The 21,784-nt window shown below is 34.8% G+C and overlaps 1 protein-coding gene across 1 annotated transcript; it reads left to right on the top strand.

Moving 5' to 3' along the window:
- The first annotated feature begins 775 nt into the window (after window positions 1-775).
- On the top strand, window positions 776-21,391 carry dcdc2c (doublecortin domain containing 2C). Its single transcript, XM_026286816.1, has 12 exons — window positions 776-1,183; window positions 1,505-1,553; window positions 3,148-3,224; window positions 3,501-3,632; window positions 3,710-3,856; window positions 4,949-5,003; window positions 10,435-10,528; window positions 14,411-14,511; window positions 14,706-14,810; window positions 14,918-15,016; window positions 20,085-20,154; window positions 21,313-21,391. Exons 1-12 carry the CDS (start codon window positions 912-914, stop codon window positions 21,354-21,356), a joined length of 1,245 nt encoding a protein of 414 aa, XP_026142601.1. The 5' UTR covers window positions 776-911; the 3' UTR covers window positions 21,357-21,391.
- The last annotated feature ends 393 nt before the right edge of the window (window positions 21,392-21,784 follow it).

Genomic DNA, 21,784 nt, shown 5'->3' with positions numbered 1-21,784 from the left:
TACATTTTATTTTTATAAATGTTATTTAAAAAAAAAACAAATAAATAAAAGTCTTATTTACCCCTTTTTTAGTTTATGTAGGCCTATTTATTTTTTCCCTTCATTCACATGCATTTGTCCCATTATTTCAAGTCAAATTCCGAGTCTTGCTTTTCAAGTCACTTTTGCTAATACTAGAAAGTTTCTGGAAAAGTTCAGGAAAAGGTTAAAGTTCATGGGAAGAAGATGGCGTTCAAAGGTGCATGATTTCCTCTTGCAAAGTATTGAAAAAAAAAAAGCTTTAGTAAGTGTAGGCTGTAGTTTTATGCCGCCTTCAAGTAAGTACAGTACGAGTTTGTAGGCAGCATTAACAAATAAAAATAATAGTAATAAAAAACTTCCATTGCAAAGACTATTAACCCCTAAAACAAAAATGGACAAATCACGTTGACACCTGTTGATGTATTTGATATTTTTGAAAAGCTGACCTACAAAACACTGTCTCCGAGACAGGAGTAAACAATACACTGATTAAAATTTAATCTATTGTTTGACGGTTGACTAAAATAAGCCGACCGCGGCAACTAAATCTCCAGTTACCTCAGAGCACGGACTAAATTAGAACAAAACTCTTTTATTATTATTTCTTTTTTAAAATGTATGCATTTGTTTTACCCAAGCTATTAAAATAAAAATAAATATATACAACCGATTTTGTTTGTTCAAATAGTTTTGTAGCACTCTTGCCATTTCTTAGCGTTTCACTCCGTTACTGTGGAAACTCGTCCAAACAACATCTGGCTGCCTCCAGTAACGCGGAAGACAACGATTCAAACATTTCGTTTGCGGTTACTAAAATTGTGTTTTATTTATATATTTAATTAGGTGTTGTCAGCACCTCCCCGTGGATTACCGCAGAGTTATTTTAGTTCATGATGTATGCGCATCCTCCGCCGCCCAAAACGGTCATTGTGTTCAGGAACGGAGATGCTTTTTACCCCGGCCGAAAGTTTGTTATCAATCAACGCCAGTCATACACTTTTGAAAGCTTTCTGAACACTGTCACTCGAGGCATCACAGCTCACTTTGGGGCAGTGCGAAATATTTACACCCCTAACAAGGGTCACAGGGTGGCGAATCTGGAGAAGCTGGTGCATGGAGAGATATATGTGGCAGCCGGAGCAGAGAGACTCAAACAAATGGAGTAAGTTAAGTTTATTCATCCACATTATGGTAACGGTGCAGTTTACGTTATTTACAAGAGAATAACTACACTGCTGTTGTATTATGTTGATTTTTAGAAAACTATTGATTATGAATTAAATTAATGTAAAACATTAGCAGCCTAATACAGGGTAGAATAGCCTAATAGGCTTACATTAATGTGTTCAGAAATACATTTTAACTGAATTATTATTATTATTATTTATATACATTTTACATTGCAATGCAAAACCATCAAAATAATATGCTTATGTTATATTATATTGACTTTATACTTTCTTTCTTCTTTTTTCTTTGATAGCTATCGTCACATAACAACACAGAAACCTCCCAAAAAGAAAAGTGAACTGGTAAGAGTCACAGTTACTACATCATTTTTGATAGAATGATAAAAGAGCATAAAACCTTTACTCATTCAAGAAATAAATACATGAATAAATAAATAAATGGAGGCAACTTTATTCTGTATGTGTGGATTTGTGAGAATGTTTTGTACATCAGTAAGGTCAAGAGGAAAAAGTGTCCATGGTAAATCATAACATGTTTTCAGTATGATTATTACTGGTGTTCTTCATCCTACATTTTTCTGTTGTTGACTGATACATCTCTCCAGGAGAATATCTGTGTAGGGTTTACTCAGACTGTAGCGGATGACTGATTTTATTCCCCTTGTTGTGAAAGAACATGAAGTGCACATGTGTATTGATTTCACTATAAAATCTCCATTTGAGTCAGCTGTTTCTCTTCATTTCAAACTATCAGGTAGGCTATGTGTAGGACAGTCTCTGTATACTAGGGGAGTTTTCTGACTGCTCATAAAATTATTTTAGGTTATTAATCAGCATTCAATGCAAGTACTGCACGAATGCGGCTTTGTGTTACTTATTAAAGACTCCTACCTCTAATTTCTGTCATTTTTTTTAGTGTATACAGTAAAATAATAGCAAATTAAAAAACTTCCTTCCTTCCTTTACTCACAAGAACTCTATTAGCCTGTATATTAGTTTAGTTATCACCAATGAAGACTTGATGTAGACCATTAAATCTTTTTGCTGCCTCAGAAGCCTGTCTCAAATCAGTTTTGTCTTCGTGAAAAAATGCTGTTTGCAAATTCAATTCCTCATAGGGCAACATGGCGATATGTCACTTTCAGATGCAGCCATATTGTTATTTTCACTCTTATACATAGTTGTTTCAAATGCAGAGACCATTTATATCATGTATTAAAATATGAACAATAAAAAAACATCTGGTTAAAGCCCTGCTCTGGAGTCAGTTCCTCTCCTGCTCACACACCTGTCTATAATTTTCACGCACACCCCAATGATCTGCTTCAGGTGTTTTTCGTTAAAGTTGGAGCTAAACTCTGCAGGATTGTGAACTATTCAGCAGTAGCACAATATAAGCACAACTTTACCAGAATACTATACTATTTGATATCTAAAAATAGAATAAAAACAATAATACTGTGAAATATTATTGCTTCTTAAACTAATTGTTTTGTTTTGTTTTTGAATGTAATTTTCAAAGCTGAATTTCTGGCAGCTGTTACTTTATTCTTCGGTGTCACGTGATCTGTTTTGCATAGGATTCAAATAAGGAGTCAAAAGATTCCGGCTTCGTATTATTCCAAGTTTAGACTATTTTAAGTGACGTATTAAGCTAATTGTTTTTGCAACTGAGGACAGAGACCAACATGCAATGGACCATAATAGAGCCATAATCATAAAAATGGCCACTTAGAGCGACTTTGCTTGAGGTTATGGCAGTATATGTCACTGTCTGTCACCCTTTTAGCTCCTTGTTTCCATCTGAACAGCAACCAACGTAGCATTTAAGATGGCTGATTGAGGAAAACCAGATGTGTAAGTGCCCTAAATGAGCAGTGGAACAGTTATTGTCAGTGATGCTCAGCGGGGTCCTGTTCATTTTTCTCCACTGCAGATCCAACCTGTAGTTCACAGCAGAATAATTGTCCCAGCTCGATGGAAGAGAATCAGTAATGAGTCGTGCATCATCAAGTGAGCCCTGCTTTTAATGTGTCCCTATTGGAAATCTTCAATGGCAAAGCCTCAGGCTACGGCAAAGTCTAATCCTTTAAAACTGTAATACTGTCTAATGGTATAAAATCAGGCCGATGTCCTTTGCTTTATTTAATTGTTTATTTCTAATGGCATAATTTCCTCATGTTGTTAATTATCAGTGTATATTGGCTTTGTTTCTGAAAACAAAACATATTTGTAAGCATACATGTGTGGCGTGAGGTCCTAAGTGCTAAATTTGATTATATCTTGTAGTGTCTTTACCAATGGAGATATCTTGGTTCCTCCAGCACGGGTGCTGATTCCCAAACACACGCTTGGTAGCTGGGAAAACGTGTTGGCCATGGTGACCGAGAGAGTTCACCTTCGCACTGGAGCTGTGCACAGGTATGAGCTATATCTATAAAATGTACATATGTAAAATGTACATATAGTTAATGCTGAGTGATCTCATTATCTTTCAGATTGTGCATGCTGAATGGGAAGCCTGTACGTGGATCGTATGATCTGCAGAACAACCACTATTATGTTGCTGTAGGGAGAGAGAGGTTCCGGTCTTTGCCATATCATCTGGCCCCAAGCAAGGGAGTAATCCACGATATTGCCGATGTGTGAGAAAGATTATAAGACATTATAATTGCAAAGACAGTAATCAAGAGATGTATGATGCCATTTTGTTGAACTTTCTTATACTGTAGTTTAATTGCCATCATTAACTGAATTTTTTTGCCATTCAAAACCTGTATGATTTCTTTCTTCCATGGAGAACAAAAGGCGAAGGACAGAAAAGCACTGTAGAAATAGTCCTTGTTTGAAGTAATATGATTGATTCTATGCAGGTATACAGAAATGTGAAAAAGTTGCATTACTATTAAAAAGTTTAAATATTTTTTGAAAGAAGTCACAAATACAATAAAACAGTAATACTATAACTTATTATTAAAATTATTTTAAAGTATTTTAAATGTAGTGTAATATATTTTAAAATGTAATTTATTCCTGTTATGCCAAAGCTGAATTTTCAGTGGCCATTACTCCAGTCTTTAGTGTCACATGATCCTTCAGAAATTATTCTAATAATCTTGTTTGCTGCTTAAAAAAAAACCCATTTCTTGTTATTATCAATGTTGATAACAGTTGTGTTGCTTACTATTTTTGATGAAACTGTGATGCATTTTTCAGGATTCTTTAATCAATAGAAAGTTAAAAAGAACAGCATTTGAATTTTTTGTGATATATATTATACAGTATCTATACATCTATATCTTTCCTGTCACTTTTGCTGAATAAAAGTATTTATTTAATAATAAAAGTGTGTGTATGTGTGTATATATATATATATATATATATATATATATATATATATATATATATATATATATATATATATATATATATATATATATATATATATATATATATATATATATACACACACACTGGCCCTTAACTGAATGATTGGTATGGTATATAAAATATAAAATAACGAGACAATACAATAAGCTAAATTTATATTTTTTGTTTTTATTTATAGAATGAATAATACATTGCCAGAACTGTCATAAGAAAAAAAGATTTTTGGTTTCGAAACATGTCCTTCACAGAATAAAGAAAGCAGACAGGTTTGGAACAAGCAGAGTACATGATAACAGATTTTTATTTTTAATTATTAAATTATTTCTTTGTCTTCCTCTTTTTCTTAGGGTCAACAATGGCATTCATCCAGTTCTAAAAAAAGATAAAGAAGACCGAACTTTGGTAAGGATAATGAAAAAAATTCTTTAATAAACTATTTAACAGATAAAATGGTGATTACATTAAGTAAATATTTAATGGAAATGCTGGTATTGATTTTGCATGGTCAAAGACTAATAGGCTAATTATTCAGAAGGCAGGCATGAACACAAGCAAATGAGCATGTTTTTGCGCTGTGGAATGCAATATTACTCTTATTTGCTCTGTTCTTGAACTGTAATATGGAGATTAAACAGCGCAGAGCTAATGTCATGAATTAGTTTACAAGACACCGATCTTGATCAGCACCCTTCCCTTTCCCCTCGGACCGAAACCAGTTAGCGAGAAAAAATTTCAATTTGGCCCAGATATAAATTTGCTACTGTTTATTAGTGTTGAAGATCAGATAGTTGAGAAAAATGTTACTGTCACAGGATCTCAATGTCTCCAATCAGGCTGATATGTGGCAGTGTGAGTTGGGAGTGGGTACATTCCCCTCATCAATCAATGTCTGGAGGAGGTATTGAGTTCTTCTCACCTCTCCTTTTTCAAACTGTCCCAGCACTCATAGTTTGTGTTACTTGATCAAGTGAGAGCCGAACTCCCTCACCGGGGGAAGGCGCTGAAACCCTCCCCTGTACCCACGGAATGAGGATAAATTGTTTTGTGATAGTGCACGTGTTCACTTAATGCTTTGGGATGGTCCAGACTAAAACAAGAGCTAGACCTGGCAAATAAGTGATGGAGAAAAAAAAAACACACTTAGTGGACTGGGACCCGGAGCTCTCCAAAGTAAAGTTTGAGACATTTGGTTATTGTGAATAAGAAAAATTATGGTAAACCATTTGCCTGTTGATGTTAGAAGGGAAAGCTCCTGTGGTTGTTCCATGTCTGTTGTTCTCTTATTGATTTCTCATGCTTCATCAGCTTCATTGAGTCGAGGAAATAATTTGAAGAAAGTGGCCAATTATCTTTGATACAATGAAGATGGAATAGCAATCAAAGTCTCATCAAAGTGTCATTAAATTCCAAGGTGCCGTTCCATAATCTGTTTACATTTACCTCTAATCTGTGTTTGTTGAGAGGAGAACAAACACTTTTAAACAATCACGTATTTGTTTTCCCTGCTGAGAATCTGTAATAGTAATTCAACGCTATACAATACCAGAAAAATGTTTTGACACATGTTGTTATATTTGTTTCTCACAATCTTGCTTGAGATTCTTGATTTAGATCAGAAGGATTATGTTAATGTTTATATTATACATTTAACTTCTTTACAAACTAATATTTAATAAACATTTATACACATTACATATATATACAATTATTATTATATATGTATGAGTGTGTATGTGTGTGTGTGTGTATTTGTTTATGCTTCACCAAAAGTCCCCACAAGGATAGTAAAACCTAATATTTTTGACATTGTAAGGACCACCCTGTGAAAATTAGTAAATTACCTGAAAGTGTAACAATGCAATCAGGTTTTCTGTAAGGGGTAGGTTTAGGTTAAAGGATAAAAAATATTATTTGGTCAGTATAAAAGTAATAGAAGTCTATGGAAAGTCCCTACAATTTACAGAAACAAACGTGTGTGTGTGTGCATAAAATTTAATTAATACATTAATACATAATACATTTCACATACAGTACATTTACTATTATTATTAATTATGTTAAGTATCATTCATATAAAAAAATATTAAATTACAGATTATTTAATATAATTGTGATTTAATGAATATAATTACACTTCTGTTCATAAATTTGGAGTAATTTTTTTAAAGAAATTAATATTTTTATTCTGCAAGAATTAAATGAAAAAAAAATTGGCATTGATACTTCTAAATCTTAAAAAAAAAAAAGTTTTCTATTTCAGTTAAATGTTTTTATTTTTGGAACATTCTATTCATTGAAGAGTTCGGGGGGAAAAAGTGTTCAGTTTGATAATCACAAGAACTTACTTAAGCACCAAAATAGGAATGAATGATTTCTGAAAGGAACATGTGAAAGGACATGATTAATTCAAAATTAATAAATTACTTGTATTCATTTGTAATAAAAAATTAAATGAAGCATAAAAAGGTATTTGTAAAAAAAAAAACAAGTACATAGCATGTTATGTGTGTTTTCTTTTAATCCATCGCAGGATTTTTCCATCTCAAACCATTATTTTTTTAGTTCTGGTATTCATCACATGAGGGAGACAAAGATTCAGCTATGGCCTGCACCAAGCTCCTCTTCCAAAACACCTTCTTTTTCTCTGGCTCGCTGGTTACATTATCCAATGATGTCATTTCATTGTAAACATTTCGATAAAGAAATTGAATTACAGAATTGTTCTCATCTTCCCCTAGAAATCAATACAGTATACTTAAACCTATATTTTTATTGTCATGTAAACTGCTTGGACAGGCCAGTGTATTATTAGAAATCTCTCTCTCTCTCTTTTTTTCATGTGACAGAGCTGGCACTGCACTGGCAGATGAAAGCAGTAGCACAGCATTAGGTGTTTATTCTCCTACTGGCCTAACAGATGTTGAGCGAGGTGTCAGCAAAGTTGACACGGGTGGAAAAGTGCAGCAGGGACAGAGACGATCACACCCTTTTGTACTAGAGGCCACACATCCATGACTGTGACATGCAGAGGCAGTAAAGCTGTTCAGACCCTCTCCGTTGCACTGTAGGGTGTACCTGTCCCCTCATAACTCCCATGACTTGCTCATGTCAGACCTGCTGCCATCCCTGCAGTGGCTTCCTGTTTTGGAAAAGCATTGGTTTCTCTAGGGGATTGGTGAAGACACCCATCCAGCTGCTCTCTGTCAGGCCTGTCCTGTAAAGGCAGGAGGAGTGGTTCGCTAATACAGCGGGGGTGTAGATCTGGTGTTGAGATAGGGGATTCCATCAGAAGTGGTCAGATAAGACACATTGATTTTATTGCAACTATCATGCAAAAAGCTTTGTACTTTATTAACACCTGTATTTGGTGTTGTATTTGGTCCTGAAATGATACACCAAAACTAATGTTAATAAAAGGAGTAATAATGGACCTTAAATTGGTGATTATTGGAAAATGTCTTAATTGGCTCCTAAAAACCTCTTTTTTTTTCATGTTTTTTACTTTTTTTATAGAAGAATTTAATAAACTGAACTCAGACTTTCCACCTCCAAATGCCTTGGTTAAATGAGAACTTGTTTCACTTAGCCAGACTTAACTGTCAACATAAAGTCTGGTCCAAATTGTAGCTTGCTATCAGTAATAGTTGAACAGTGCACATTAATGACCCCTCAAGTTGTATTTACGACTGGGAAACTCAGACAATTTTGGACAAGCGCAAACCATTTTAGACCCTGTTTACATTTGTGTTTATAGTCGTCCACATGTGATCATCTTGATGAAACACATCTTAATACCAAAAATGTAAGCCCGGTATTTGATACCTGAGTTTCTGATTTCAACAGGCCGTAAATTTTAGACATGGTGGAAGAGAGAACTATTGCTGTAGTGACTGTTAAGTTTTATTACAGTTACATACCGTTACAACAGATAAAGTTGTAACAGTTACAGTTACAGTCTTGCTGTTGCAGTCATTTATATATGTGTATAACTATTTGATGCATATTGTATGTATTTTCCATTGTGCAAACAGCATTTATTTGACCGAAATTCCTAGATGCCGTGTGCATTCCTAGTGCAGTGAATGTATACACTAGTGTGGTTAATGTTTATATGGTTGTCAAAAAATGCCACATACATTTTGATTAAATATCCATTTGATGTTCACTTTCCATTTTGGCTTTAATACGATTTCCCCTAGAAATAGTCAAGAATGTACCTGGTGTCCTCCATAATTCGTATTTTTTCTGCCAAGGTACGTGAACCCGATAAACTTATAATTACAAAATGTAGGAACTTTTAGCACAAGGCGTTCGGGTCAAGATGCCTAATTCGATGGGAAGAGAATCCTCATAATGACATAAAAAGTGACCATCCGGAGTTTTTGTTTTTACATGCTGTTTAGGAGTGGTTTTGTTTGAAATAGATACATAGATAACACAATAATTAAAGGGTGTAGAAAAGCCAAATGTTTTCAGTGATTGGGTGGCATTATCCTGGCATCACATCCAGCCAAATCCAGTGATTAGTTCTAACTGATTGTATTAACCAAGCACCTTCTGAATGTGCATCTGTTTACAGGCGGACCTGTGAATCACAACAGCCTATAGTCAAATTGAACAACCACCCAGTCAGATTGGAAATTTTCAAGAAGTGTTGCCAGTTCTGTGCAGCATGAGTCAAATAGTCAGTGGATGGACTGCGAATGGTCCACCGGGAGGCTGTCTGCAACTTGGACTGAATTAAAAGCGATCTTGAACTACTCAGACACTCACTTACTCTCATTAATATTGTAATACATTAACATCTTCTTGAGTTTATGCCTTTTAGTTTTTATATTGTGAATTTGGCACGTTCATCCTGAAAGTGTCATTTATGAACTTTAATTCTGAATGAATTCAAACTATATGAATCGGATATTCCTGCAGAACTTTTGGCCATTCTGTTGTTTTATTACTCCGTTGCCCACCAAAGTCTGTTCAAATTCAAAGACATGTCAGGCAGAGTTTGCTTTAAAAAAGCAAGTGAGTAGAACAAATATCCAGCTATTCCCCAGGCCCCATGTTAGTGGGCTTGCAAACACCATTGCCCGAAGTGTGTACCAGTGGAAGACGGAGATCAGTGAAGTACCCCCATGCTGCCTCTCTATGGAGCCAACTAACAGTGGCAAGAGCTGGAGAAAAATGTATTAAGCCTTCTCTTTCCCTCACTGTGCCAGAAATGGCTCACCTTGCTCCCAATGGTAAATCCGGTATGCACTGACTGCTGGAAGAAAATTACCTTTTGTGGGAGTATTAATTCAGACATGCATCCTGCTGTCAAAGCATCACTCTAAACTCCTCTTCCCACTGCTCTGTCTCTCTCTGTGTCTCCAGTGCCCCAGTCTTCTCTTTTCATCATCAATAACTGTCTGCAGTCTGCTGAAGAATAAGTTATTCCCTCCAAGTCTCTTTTTTAAAGCTTGTTTGGATCCTCATTGTTTGATCTGGCTTGATAAATAAGACTATTGCAGTTAGAAATTCATGGCTGCCCTGTTTCATCAATAAATGATTAGTTTGCTGTGCTCTCTGGTGATTGATAGGTTGTGCATGGGATGTATTGGAACCAGATGAATTCAATACCGTGCCGGTCGCTGGGGAGCCACAAAGCATATCAGCTCATGAAAAATTGAGGTCAATGGAAAATGTGAAAAAGAGAGTAAAAGAGGAAGAACGAGCTGTGCTTGAAACACAGTTGTTTCTTGTTATCAAAGGATTGTAGACACACTTTAAGCATCAGATCGAATCAAAGCCATGTATGGTCTTTATTTGAAGATTGCTTTTTGTACCCTCATAGTTTGCAAAACCAGGAGTGGACAGCACCGGCTCCGTTTTTTACGCCAAACAGCCCAGGCAGGGATGGAAAATCCCAGATCTCTTTGCTACGGCGGGTGAGTGTGGCAAGTTGTGATACGATTTTCCTTCTGTCTCCCTAGAGCTCTGTTTCCCGCCTCTTCCTTCGCCATATACAGGCATTTTACATAATTGCTGATAGGCACTGTGGCTGTTGTTTTAGTAGTAGCCTTATTTTCTGGCTCTCTGCACTCAGTCTTTCTCTTATACCATCTCTGCTGTGTGATTGTGAAGCATTTATGATTAAAGGAGTGAAAGAGAGTGGCAAAAAAGAGGGATCTTGTACTCTTGCATGTGTGCGGTGCAATACAGTGAGCGAGGGTGTGTGTGCACCACAAATTGCTTTGAATTGACAGGCTGTTCTCTAAAGCCCACCTACATTAGGGAAATACGCTTTCATTCTTGGATAGAATGCCGTCCTGTGAGAGGAATATTAAAGCTCAGCATGGATTCAAATGCTGCAGAGGGCTTTAAATCATAGATAAATTCAATCAGGACATTTTGTTTAAAATGTATGCAAGTGTCTTATTAGCTATGCCAGGGAAAACAAAATGTTTCCATTTTTTTCTGATAAGTAAACAAAATATTCATAAGTTATTCATGAGAAATCTCTCTCTCTCATTCTCTCTGATTTTTCTTTATTGGTTCTCTATATTAGTTTCTGTTCTTTCGTTTTCATTCACCAAGTTCCTCTCACTCTGTTGCGTATAAAGACTTACATCATAACTACCGTTTTCGATACCATTATTACGTAATATTTTATACATGGTCGTTATGCACCAGTGTTTTTAAGGTGACATGCAAATTCATATTCTAACTGTCTAACTGTCTAACTGTGCAAATTCATATTCTATAATATAATATAATATAATATAATATAATATAATATAATATAATATAATATAATATAATATAATATAATATATACAACTGCTTTTTCTTGTCCTCGAATCTGATTGGCTGAGAGGAGAGTGATATTCTAATGATATCGGAACTCCAACTGTTTCACCCTTTGTATCTCTTCGCTTACGGTATTTCTCACAGCGAGTGTCATGGCGGATTCCCAAATTTTCTAATAATACATTCATTTTATAAATAATGCTGTTTTTATTCACGAAGTACAAGAAGTACAAAGTACTTTTTTTAGTCTTCAAATATGCAGTTAGTAAATAAAGATAATGTCCATTTGAAAAATTTGCTTTGACTTTTTTTTAAGGAGATATTAGCTCCAGGGCTCACTTCCAGATTAAAGGATAGTGTGACAAAGATAACGCTTTCCTCAGTGGATTTGTTTAATTGTGAATATGAGATTGAGCTGAAGAAAGAATGCTGTATCAGATGCAGGTAATCACACTCTCTCAGTACATCTCTCTCATAATACTCTACATAATAAAGAGCGCTTTTAATACAGGCATACAAGGAGCTTTCGATGAAAGAACTTGACATTCTTTTGTTACTAGTGATGTTTTCGAATTAGTAACAGAGGCTTGGGCTCAGCTATAAATTTGAGATTTGAATCCATGGTGGAAGGAAGTGGTTCTGCACAAAAGAGGGTCTTCAAAGACACTTCATTGTTGTTTCTTATGTATTTACACACTTGTGCTGTCGAAAAGTTGTATATAAATGCAGTATCGCACTCATAGCCATGCAATATGGCTGTATATCGGTACACTGTGATTACCTATGGCACTCGACCCAAATCACAGCTGTGCCTACAGTTTACACAGCCATATTGCACTGCCACTCGTGTGATTGCTCATACATTATAATATAATATTTTGGGGTCAGCCATTTTTTTAAAAATAAATTATTTATTTTATTCAGTATGCGTGGATGCATGAAATTTATCAAAAGTAATAGTAAAGAAATTTATAATGTTGAAAAACATTTATGCTTTAAATATTTGTGTTTCTTTTGAACAGTCTGTTGATTAAATTAACACAGTTTTGGTGAGCATAAGGCTTGAAATGTTAGGGATGATTTTAAGACAGATTTACAACCCCAAACGACTGATTTGTGGCTTGTTGTAAATTATTTTCTGTCCAAATAATCCAGGTATTTAACTGCTCCTGTTTGAAACTCAAATGTTTGATATTTATGATTCTTGGTCGGGCTGCCTCTGATGTGACACAGCCAATGAGAGTGAGCAAGCATCACCAACCGGATGTTGTGTGCTGTTTTCAGTTCACTGTCTTGGTTTGGATAAGATTTTAAAACTGTCTTGTGTGTCCCAGGCCCTTAGAAAGATAAAACAAATATTTTGAATGATAATCTAATATATTAATATACAATAACATTTAAATGATTCATTTTATGTTATATATTTTAAATCATTTATTATTTCTTTACAAAATTTGTGCAACTTTGTATTTTTTTGTTTTTGTTCTTATTTGTTGTTTATATGTGTATATATTTTGTTGTATTCAAAATCCATTTTGCTCACAAATCTGAGGTGGCACACATGAATGAGATTAACACTTTTTGTGCACTGGATTAACCGAACAAGACTTTGACTGAGCAAGTGCCTTGTGTCTTTTACATGCCATGAGGTCATTCAGTGAGTAATTGTAGGCGCTCCGGAGCTGCCATCACTTTGCTCATAAGAGCCGAGCCAGCAGTCCTTGTGATGGAGTTGAGTTTCCCTCACTCATGCAGATCTCGCATTAGCCTTGGACGGTATGTCTGCAGCCATGCTTATAAAAGCCCCTCAATGAAGGCTCATACCTACTCTGGACACTTGATCATGTCCCATGGGACAGAAGATCCACATAATGCCACTCCTAATGGCAGAAACAGAAAAAAATAAATAAAACAAGAAACCTCCTTTTAACTACATCAGTCGCTGCGGAGGGGTAATCAAACATGCCATGACTGCGAGAGCCATTCCCATCACCTACTGGAGCAGGAATGCATTTGCTGTCAGCCTATCATTAGCCAAGATTGTCTTACCTTTGAATGTCAAAGGCACTGGTGAATGCAGTTTGCATCTCAGGATCAAGAAAGCCCATTAAATGCTCAGTGAAGTGCTGAGCTTGGACGGACTTGATTTGATGTGAGGTGAAGTGTTCTGTGTAATGCTGAAGGGTGTTTATCACTTTAACCCTCATGTCTTGTCTGCTGAAACAAGACGTTTCATCTCTAGACAGGTTTTTTTTTTTTGTCTGTGTTAATAGCCTATGTTTTGAGAAAAGATATTGAGCGTTTTACAGCACTTTAGCTGTAGCTTAGTAAAGATCATTTAATCTTATTAGAACGTTGAGCATCTCGCTCAAAAATGACCAAAGAGTTTCTATATTTTTCATATTTAAAACTTGACTCTTCTGTAGTTACATTGCGTACTAATACCGACAAAAAATTGTGATATTACAGTCTAATAATCAAAGAACTTTGCTGCTGTTCCATAGGTGCATCTGGCGCAATAATATATGCAGTGCCTGAAAATATCTTTCAAAGGTAGCCTATTTTTAGGCGCTGTGTAATATCATCAACTTAATAAAAAAACTACTTTTCATATTCCGTCAGTTTTGGTACACGATGTAACTACAGAAAATTCAAGTTTTAAGTAGGAAAAATATTGAAACTATTTTGTCATTTGGTCTAATCAGATTCAATCATCTATGCTAAGCTACAGCTAAAGTGCTGCTACCAGACCCGGATATCAGCTGAATGGATTAGAAAATGGTAAAACTCAACTTTTTTTTACTATAGGGGAGTTGGAGAATTAGCCTATATTCAAAAATAGTGGAGTATTCCTTTAATGGTTGCTTTAGATTAAATATTTACAATGATAGTTGCTGCAGTCCTCATTTTTTTCTTAATATGAAACTTTGGATGCTTTTGAAAACGAAGAGAATTTTCTGTACTAATGGATGCATCGAACATACGGTCAGCATGTAATTAGGATTTATTGCCCTCTCCAGAAAAAAGTGTCTTCAGAGCCACAAACAAAATGAAGGAGGCAGTAGTAGCATCTGAAGTACTGGAAGATGAAAATATGAAGGTTGATCTTCCGATTGAACAGGTGAAAACAAAAGCATTTACATTTACATTTATGCATTTAGCAGACGCTTTTACCCAAAGCGACTTACAGTGTATTCAGGCTAACTTTTTTTTTTTTTTTACCTAACAAGCAATATACATCATATCACATTTCAGTCATGAAGATTACTGAATACCAAAATTAGGAAAAAAACTGAATGCTTTCTTCTTCCACAGATGGAAGTAAGAGAAGTTGAGGAGGAACCAAACTCCTACAATGACTTCAAAAACCATCAAAATGCAGCTTTATCAACAAGGTCATCCCCTTCTAGAACCAATAAGGTAAAATAAACTTAACATGTGTCACTTTGTGTCTTATTTACTGTGCTTTGACCAATGTTTCTCTTAGACTGCAATGTAGTTAGTTTAATCACAATGCCTTTCAACAGATCTCAGAATATACCTCGAGTATGAAGGAGTCAAGAGACCTCCAACCCAACAGCCATGGAGAGAGCAAGGACCAGTCATTAGATCAACAAGAACCAAAAGTATGAAGCTCACAACTGCAAATGCAACTGAACATATGAAACATAAAATATATCTAATTTGTACCTTTTTTTAATATGCTAAAACTTTTGTCTGCCACAAAACAAAATGATAATATTTATTAATAATAAACAATCAGTGGGAATATCCCACATTTACCTTGCATGGAACACAGCACAAGACTGTCATATTCCCTCTCTATTCTGTTCACAAAGTAGATGAGGCAGTGATTCGCTTTTTTTTGGTCTGTGATCTAACCCCATAAAATTAGCCCATTTAGATACAGCAGTTATTGTGGCCAATAGTCCTTGACTCGTTATAGTGTGAATCTCATAACATTGATGAACAGACACAACAGCGCTTTGGAATATTACAATGCCATGCAATTTCACAAGTGCTTTGAAACCGGAAGATATCGAGTCTTATTTAAACAATCAATAACATGCAGCATTCCATTTAATGAAAACTATAATTTCAGACAAAGGCAATTACACCTCTGGGTATTGTTTTGGTGCTGCGACTTTCTGCCGTAGTCTGCATTTTTATAATAAAGATATTCTTATCGGAATAATTATTGACTGGGGAGCCCGGTTATTACCTTGTTAAGGACCTCATCAATAGTATAATTCATTCCTTATCACATTTAGTCCTGTATGGAGATTGCCAAATCGAGGGTGGCTATAGATCTCGGGAATGGACCATGTGTAATAGTGAGTAGTAATTCTCACCAGTCCAGCCTCAACTAATTGGCAGAATCATCATCACCGCTCAAAACCTGATTTGATTTACAAGAGCGGATGAGGGCTTCTTTTTATGACCGTTCACTGTGTCGGCACTAAAGACATGTAAGTGCTAATCTTGCAGGACTTGCTCAGAAGGACTGCGTAATGTTAACCATTAACCATGTTCCCCAGCACTCAACAATGTCCAATAAATATTCGCACACTGAAGGCTTGTATTCCCATTGCACACATAGCTGCATGCAATTCTTTTCCTGTCCGGCCGTGTTTATTATCCAGCATCGTAACGCTTGCTTATGACCCTCGAACAGATCTATTTCATAAGATTCTGACAGTAACGTGTACATTATGGCCTAGATATTTTGTGATAATGAGTTATTATGAAGCTGCTGTGCATTTCATATCGAGGTGACGGTTTTAATCTGCTGTCACTGAATTGATATATTTTACAACGGCAGCCTTACTGTGTTCGCATGAGAACAAAGCATAACAAATATGTTGTTGCAACAGAACCTGAGATAAGTAGGCAAGCAATCATAATGTTAAAATGCTGCTTTGTTGAGAAATTGCTCATATCCATAGACCCTCTGATGTTTAAAAGCATGTAATTTAAGAAGGCTTCTTAAAAGCTTGATATGTTTGAAAGCTTCTTAAAACATTTCATTCACTATATATGAGTCATACTTCAAAATAAATATGACCTCATCGTTGACGCGCCTTTGAATTATATCGCCTGCTACTGTTACTAGAGTTGCGCTTTTTATTGATGAACAGATTTAATTATATGATAGTGTTTTAGTCAACAGCGTCCTTAACAGAAATGATGCCATTTTTGATTAGCATTACGACACACTGAACCCCAGCACATAGATAAAAAAAAGCTGAGCTGTCATAAAGACATCAAGATTGTTTGCAGTTATTGTTTACAGTAAAGTGTATGCAATGATTTAGTATTTATATAGAATTTGCTTACAGATAAATCACAAATAAATCTGCTGATGTATGTTTTGTGACTGGGAGATGGGAAAAGAGAAAAAAAATCAGTCCTCATTATGGAATTATTTATTATATATATATGTATATATTTTTTTTTAATATAACTTTTCTATGGATGTGAACAGTTATTTTAGCATTATACTACTGTGTTATTTATTAATATTTTGAATTAGCTCACATCTAATTTAACTTTTAATAATTTTGTTATGTGCTTTTGTCATTTATATTAGTTTTATTTGTATTATTTATACTTATTTTAGTTTTTATTTATTTCAGTTTTAATATTAGTAAATTCATTTTAGCACTTTAACTTGAACTTGTGTATTTCATTTAGTTTTATTTAGTATTTCATTAAGGCAACATTTCTAATTTACATATTCTGTTTAGTTTTTTTCATCAAATATTAAAATTTTGTTTTGTTTATTGCAATTAGTGAAATAAAGTTTCAACACTGGGTGTGTACTATCTATTTGTGCTTTCAAATGCTATTTAGAATGACAATTTGTTTTAGGAACAAATAACAATAAAAAACTTTCTTTTATATTTATATTATATTTATATTTAATTTATAACATATTTAATTATTCAAACTTCTATGAACTCTTATCATAATAACCATGTCTAAGGACTCATTTAGCATGTTAAGACAATTACTGTAGTACAAAGCTTACAGTAAATCCATCCTGAGAAAGAATTAGGCTATACATTGAAAGCAGAAATCATTTGTTTTGATTTGAACAATATTGACTGATTTAGCAATCAGTCACCAAAGCAGTTTTTCTTAATTAATATTGTTAGATATGCCAATGTGTCCTGGCACGTTTGATCAATTGTCTTCCTCCTCCACAGAGTTTTGTGATAAAAATCAAATAGATATTGATCACATTATTGATCTCCTTTTGCAGTGTCAATACAGTATCTGCTCATTTATCTTCTGCTTTGCTCTCTGGCTACAGTTCCCCAGCTTAGACTCACTGTTTCAAAGTGTGCTTCACACAAGGTCAACCATAATCAACCCCAGACGATAGCATGGGCTGCGAGTGGCTCTCCGAGGATTTCAAGGCCTCTGCAGTAGACCATTCAATTACTGTTTATAAGCCAGTGAATAGTCATTAATTAGATGGAGATGCACAAGTTTTGTCCAATGGGCCATTGGACCACTTAAGAAAACATCTTGAGTCAGTGTTACAGAAATATCTAAATGTTGCCATGTTTTTACTCAAGTTTCGCTCGCTTTTTTCAGTGTTTATTCACCCTCATGTCTTTTGAAATCAGCTTCTTTCTTGCATAAAACACAAAAGATATTTTGAAGAATGTCCTAGCTGCTCCTTCCCACACAATGAAAGTGAATACTGATCACAGCTGTCAATCACATTTTCAGTTAAAGGGATAGTTCACCCAAAAAAAGAATATTTCGTAATTAATTACTCGCACTCATATTGTTCCAAACCCGTAAGACCTTCGCTTTATCTTCGGAATACAAAAGAAGAAATCCGTTTCATGAAATCCGTGGGCTTTCTGACCCTATACAGCAACTCGACTGGGTTTAAGACCCAGAAAGGTAGTAAGGACATTGTTAAAATAGTCCATGGAGCATCAGTAGTTCAATCATAATGTTATGAAGCTACGAAAATACTTTTTGTGTTTAAAAAATTTTTGTTTTACTCTCATAAATGAAAAAGAAAAGTGAAAGTCATGACATGTGCCAAGTATGTTAACCCATACTCGGAATTGGTGCTCTGCATTTAACCCATCCAACTATAGAAGCATATGGGTAGCAATATTCAATTTGGAATGTATTATGCAAAATGACAATATAGTATGTATAATGACAATGCATTTCTGTATTTACATTTACATTTTCCAATACATTTGTGCAACGTTTGGTGCAAAATGAAAATTTAAATTAAATCACATAATTTCAATTGTTTTAAATTGTTTTCATTTACAATAGTTTTAATATGTAAATATTAATATTAATATTTTAATACGCTTTATAAGTTGCAAAATTAAAATGAAAATGTATTACAGACATGATTAGATATGTGTAATATGTTCAAGCAAAAACTGTGGCAAAATTATCATTCAAATGTTATTTTTCTTAATTGCATTTACACTCACATTCAAGACATTTATGATTGCATTTTCAGTCAGTGTCCCGCAATGAATGTAGCTAAATTCAGTGTGCACATTGAAAATGCATTCCAAGCTGATCACCTGTCCGCCACGTCAATCACTGCTTGAACAAGGCGGGGCTTGCAGAAGGTCAAGAGACTCAAGACTCGAGAAGAGGATTCAAGGGATAACATGGACAAGACAATTTGTCCATGTACATTTTGATTATAAAAACGTGTGCGTTACAAATCGGTTTATTGCTTCAATATTTCATTCACACTTGTGGGCGGTGCTGAAACGCTCCTTTAATTTGACTGGCCGAATCGCTCCACCTACAGCACTTTCTTATTAAAAGTAGTATTCATTTTACATGTTAAAACTAGTGTATGAAATGGCAAATTAAAATTATGTAATTTAATTTTCATTTTGCACCAAACGTTGCACAAACGTATTGGAAAATGTTAACGTATATACAGAAATGCATTGTTATTTTGCATATTACATTCCAAATTTAATATTGCTACCCATATGCTTCCATATCCAAGTGCACACACACACAGCAGTGAGAAGTGAACACACCCGGAGCAGTGAGCAACTATATTCATCGCCCGGGGAGTAACTGGAGGTTTAGTGCCTTGCTCAAGGCACTTCAGCCATAGGTATTGAGGGTGGAAGAGTGCGCTGTTCATTCACTCCCCCCCCACCTACAACTCCTGCCAGCACTGAGACCCAAACCGGCGACCTTCGGGTAAATACTCCAAGTCTCTAACCATGAGGCCACAGCTGCCCCTCTAAATGTGCAGTAGAGACTGATACGGAAGAGAAGAAATTGGGCAATAAAGTTATTTTTGTGCACAAAAAGTGTAGCTTCATAAAATCCACTGGTAAGCAAGTGATGTTAAATTTCTCCAAATATGTTCTGATGAACAATCTACACTTAGTCTCTAAAGATATACTCATAATGCATTCATAAAATGCAAGCGAAATTGAAGAAACACAAGCCACTTTAAGCATCCTAATTGAGCTGATTATCATTTATGTAGTACTCATGTGGCAGTGCATGAGTAAAAGCCATATTTCTTTCTTTTCACTTCAAGAGGCATTAGCCTGACTTTAATATATCATTTTAAGGTGTTACTTGACAGCTTCACTAAATGAGGATCGTACTGCATTGAAACATAATTAGATCAAAGGATGAGAATCTGATTTATGTTTTCAGGACACCAAGGGGGAGGAGATATCCTCAAAGAAGTATGGAATACGATCGCATACGTCTAAGTTTTTAAAGGGTAAGTTCCTAAACGCCTGCTAAAACTGTTTCCCATTCTCTTAATAGCTTTATCTCTCATGAAATAACTGGAAGAAATAAAGTCATTTAGATGTTTTCATGGCAAGTTCTGCACTAGATATGGGGACCTAAACATCTGAATTTCACAGCTGTGATTTCTTGTATTTCAAATACTTTAGTTTATTTAAGGTCTTTCTTTTTGGCTCTAAAATAAATCTAGCATTGTACTCAAGAGGAAGACTTCTGAAACCTGCCTGTTTAATATCAAAATGTCTAACCCATACCAGACCTCAAAATAGATGGCAGCCCTCCAGTGTCCATTGGAAACAGGAAACTCTTCACAGATGTAAAAGTACATCCATGTTTTCTTTGGATTGTGATTAAGGCTGGGGCCTAGCGCTCATTTTGTGTAGTATTACATGATCTGCAATGTGCACCTCACCACTGTGTATCTTCTTTCATACTACAGGAATAATGAACATCAATCATGTAATATGCAGTAGTTGTGTAATGTGTGGGTGTATCATATGTTATTGTGTCACTTTCAATGTCCTATCAAACAGTTTCCACAAAATGATTTTTGAACCGTTTAACTTTCTTTATTCCCATTTTAGATAAGACACTAGGAAAAACGTATTACTATTATTATTTTTTTCATATACTAGTCAGATTTGAGATTTAGGGGTATTTGGATTTACAGTACATAACATGATGTTTCAGACTAGAGGAAAGAGAACATCCAAAATACAAGAGTGTATTTTATTAGACTCATTCTTTGCATTCAATCCACATCTTTAAAGGGGCAAGTTTTTTTCTCCTGCACTGAGCCACAAATCTCCACTTCAGTAGCGATGAAACATTTTGAATCTTGCTTTATCCAATATTCAGATTTCTGTTCTGGAAATTGATGCAGATTAGTACATATTTAATTAGATAGACTTGCATATTTAAACATAACATTTTAGAAAACTTGTAATAAAAATAAATGTTTTCCACTCTTAATATATTCAATTAACTGGAGAAGTATGGTAATATTACTGTAATATATTACAGCCCGTGGAGTGGGTTGCTATGTCAAGCTCAATCTGAACTTGTCGCTCTGAATTAATAATATTGTATTTTCTAATTCATGTCAATTTTTTTTGTTGCATTTATTCAGAAAAGAAAAAAGTAACCTTGAACTGTGGACCTAATGGCTTTTAAGTATCAGGTATGTACTTAATGAAAAGTAGTTGAGCATTTAGAAGTATATTCAGTTTGTTCTATTTAATGTGAGATAAGATGTGAATATATAATGTTATCAAAGAGTTATGTGCTGTCCTTACAAATTAGAAATCCATGATGAAGATCTGAAGACTGAAGCTTTCTGTTTTATTCATATATATATATATATATATATATATATATATATATATATATATATATATATATATATATATATATATTTATATATATATGAAGATTTCTGGTTGATGAGGATGTTCACTCGCAAGCCACAAGCAAGACATTAAAGATTTTCAAAGCATCTCGCCATAGCTTCTAACATAATAATAACGAAAAAAATAATGTTCGGAAGACCTTGTATGAGGATACGGCGCTGTCTCTGTGTGATCTCAGCTGCGGATCTGATG

This window comes from Carassius auratus, chromosome 17 (genome assembly GCF_003368295.1).
Source record: "Carassius auratus strain Wakin chromosome 17, ASM336829v1, whole genome shotgun sequence".
Taxonomy (NCBI): domain Eukaryota; kingdom Metazoa; phylum Chordata; class Actinopteri; order Cypriniformes; family Cyprinidae; genus Carassius; species Carassius auratus.
The sequence above is the reverse complement of the archived record's forward strand: the minus strand, read 5'-3'. Positions and strand labels throughout refer to the sequence as shown.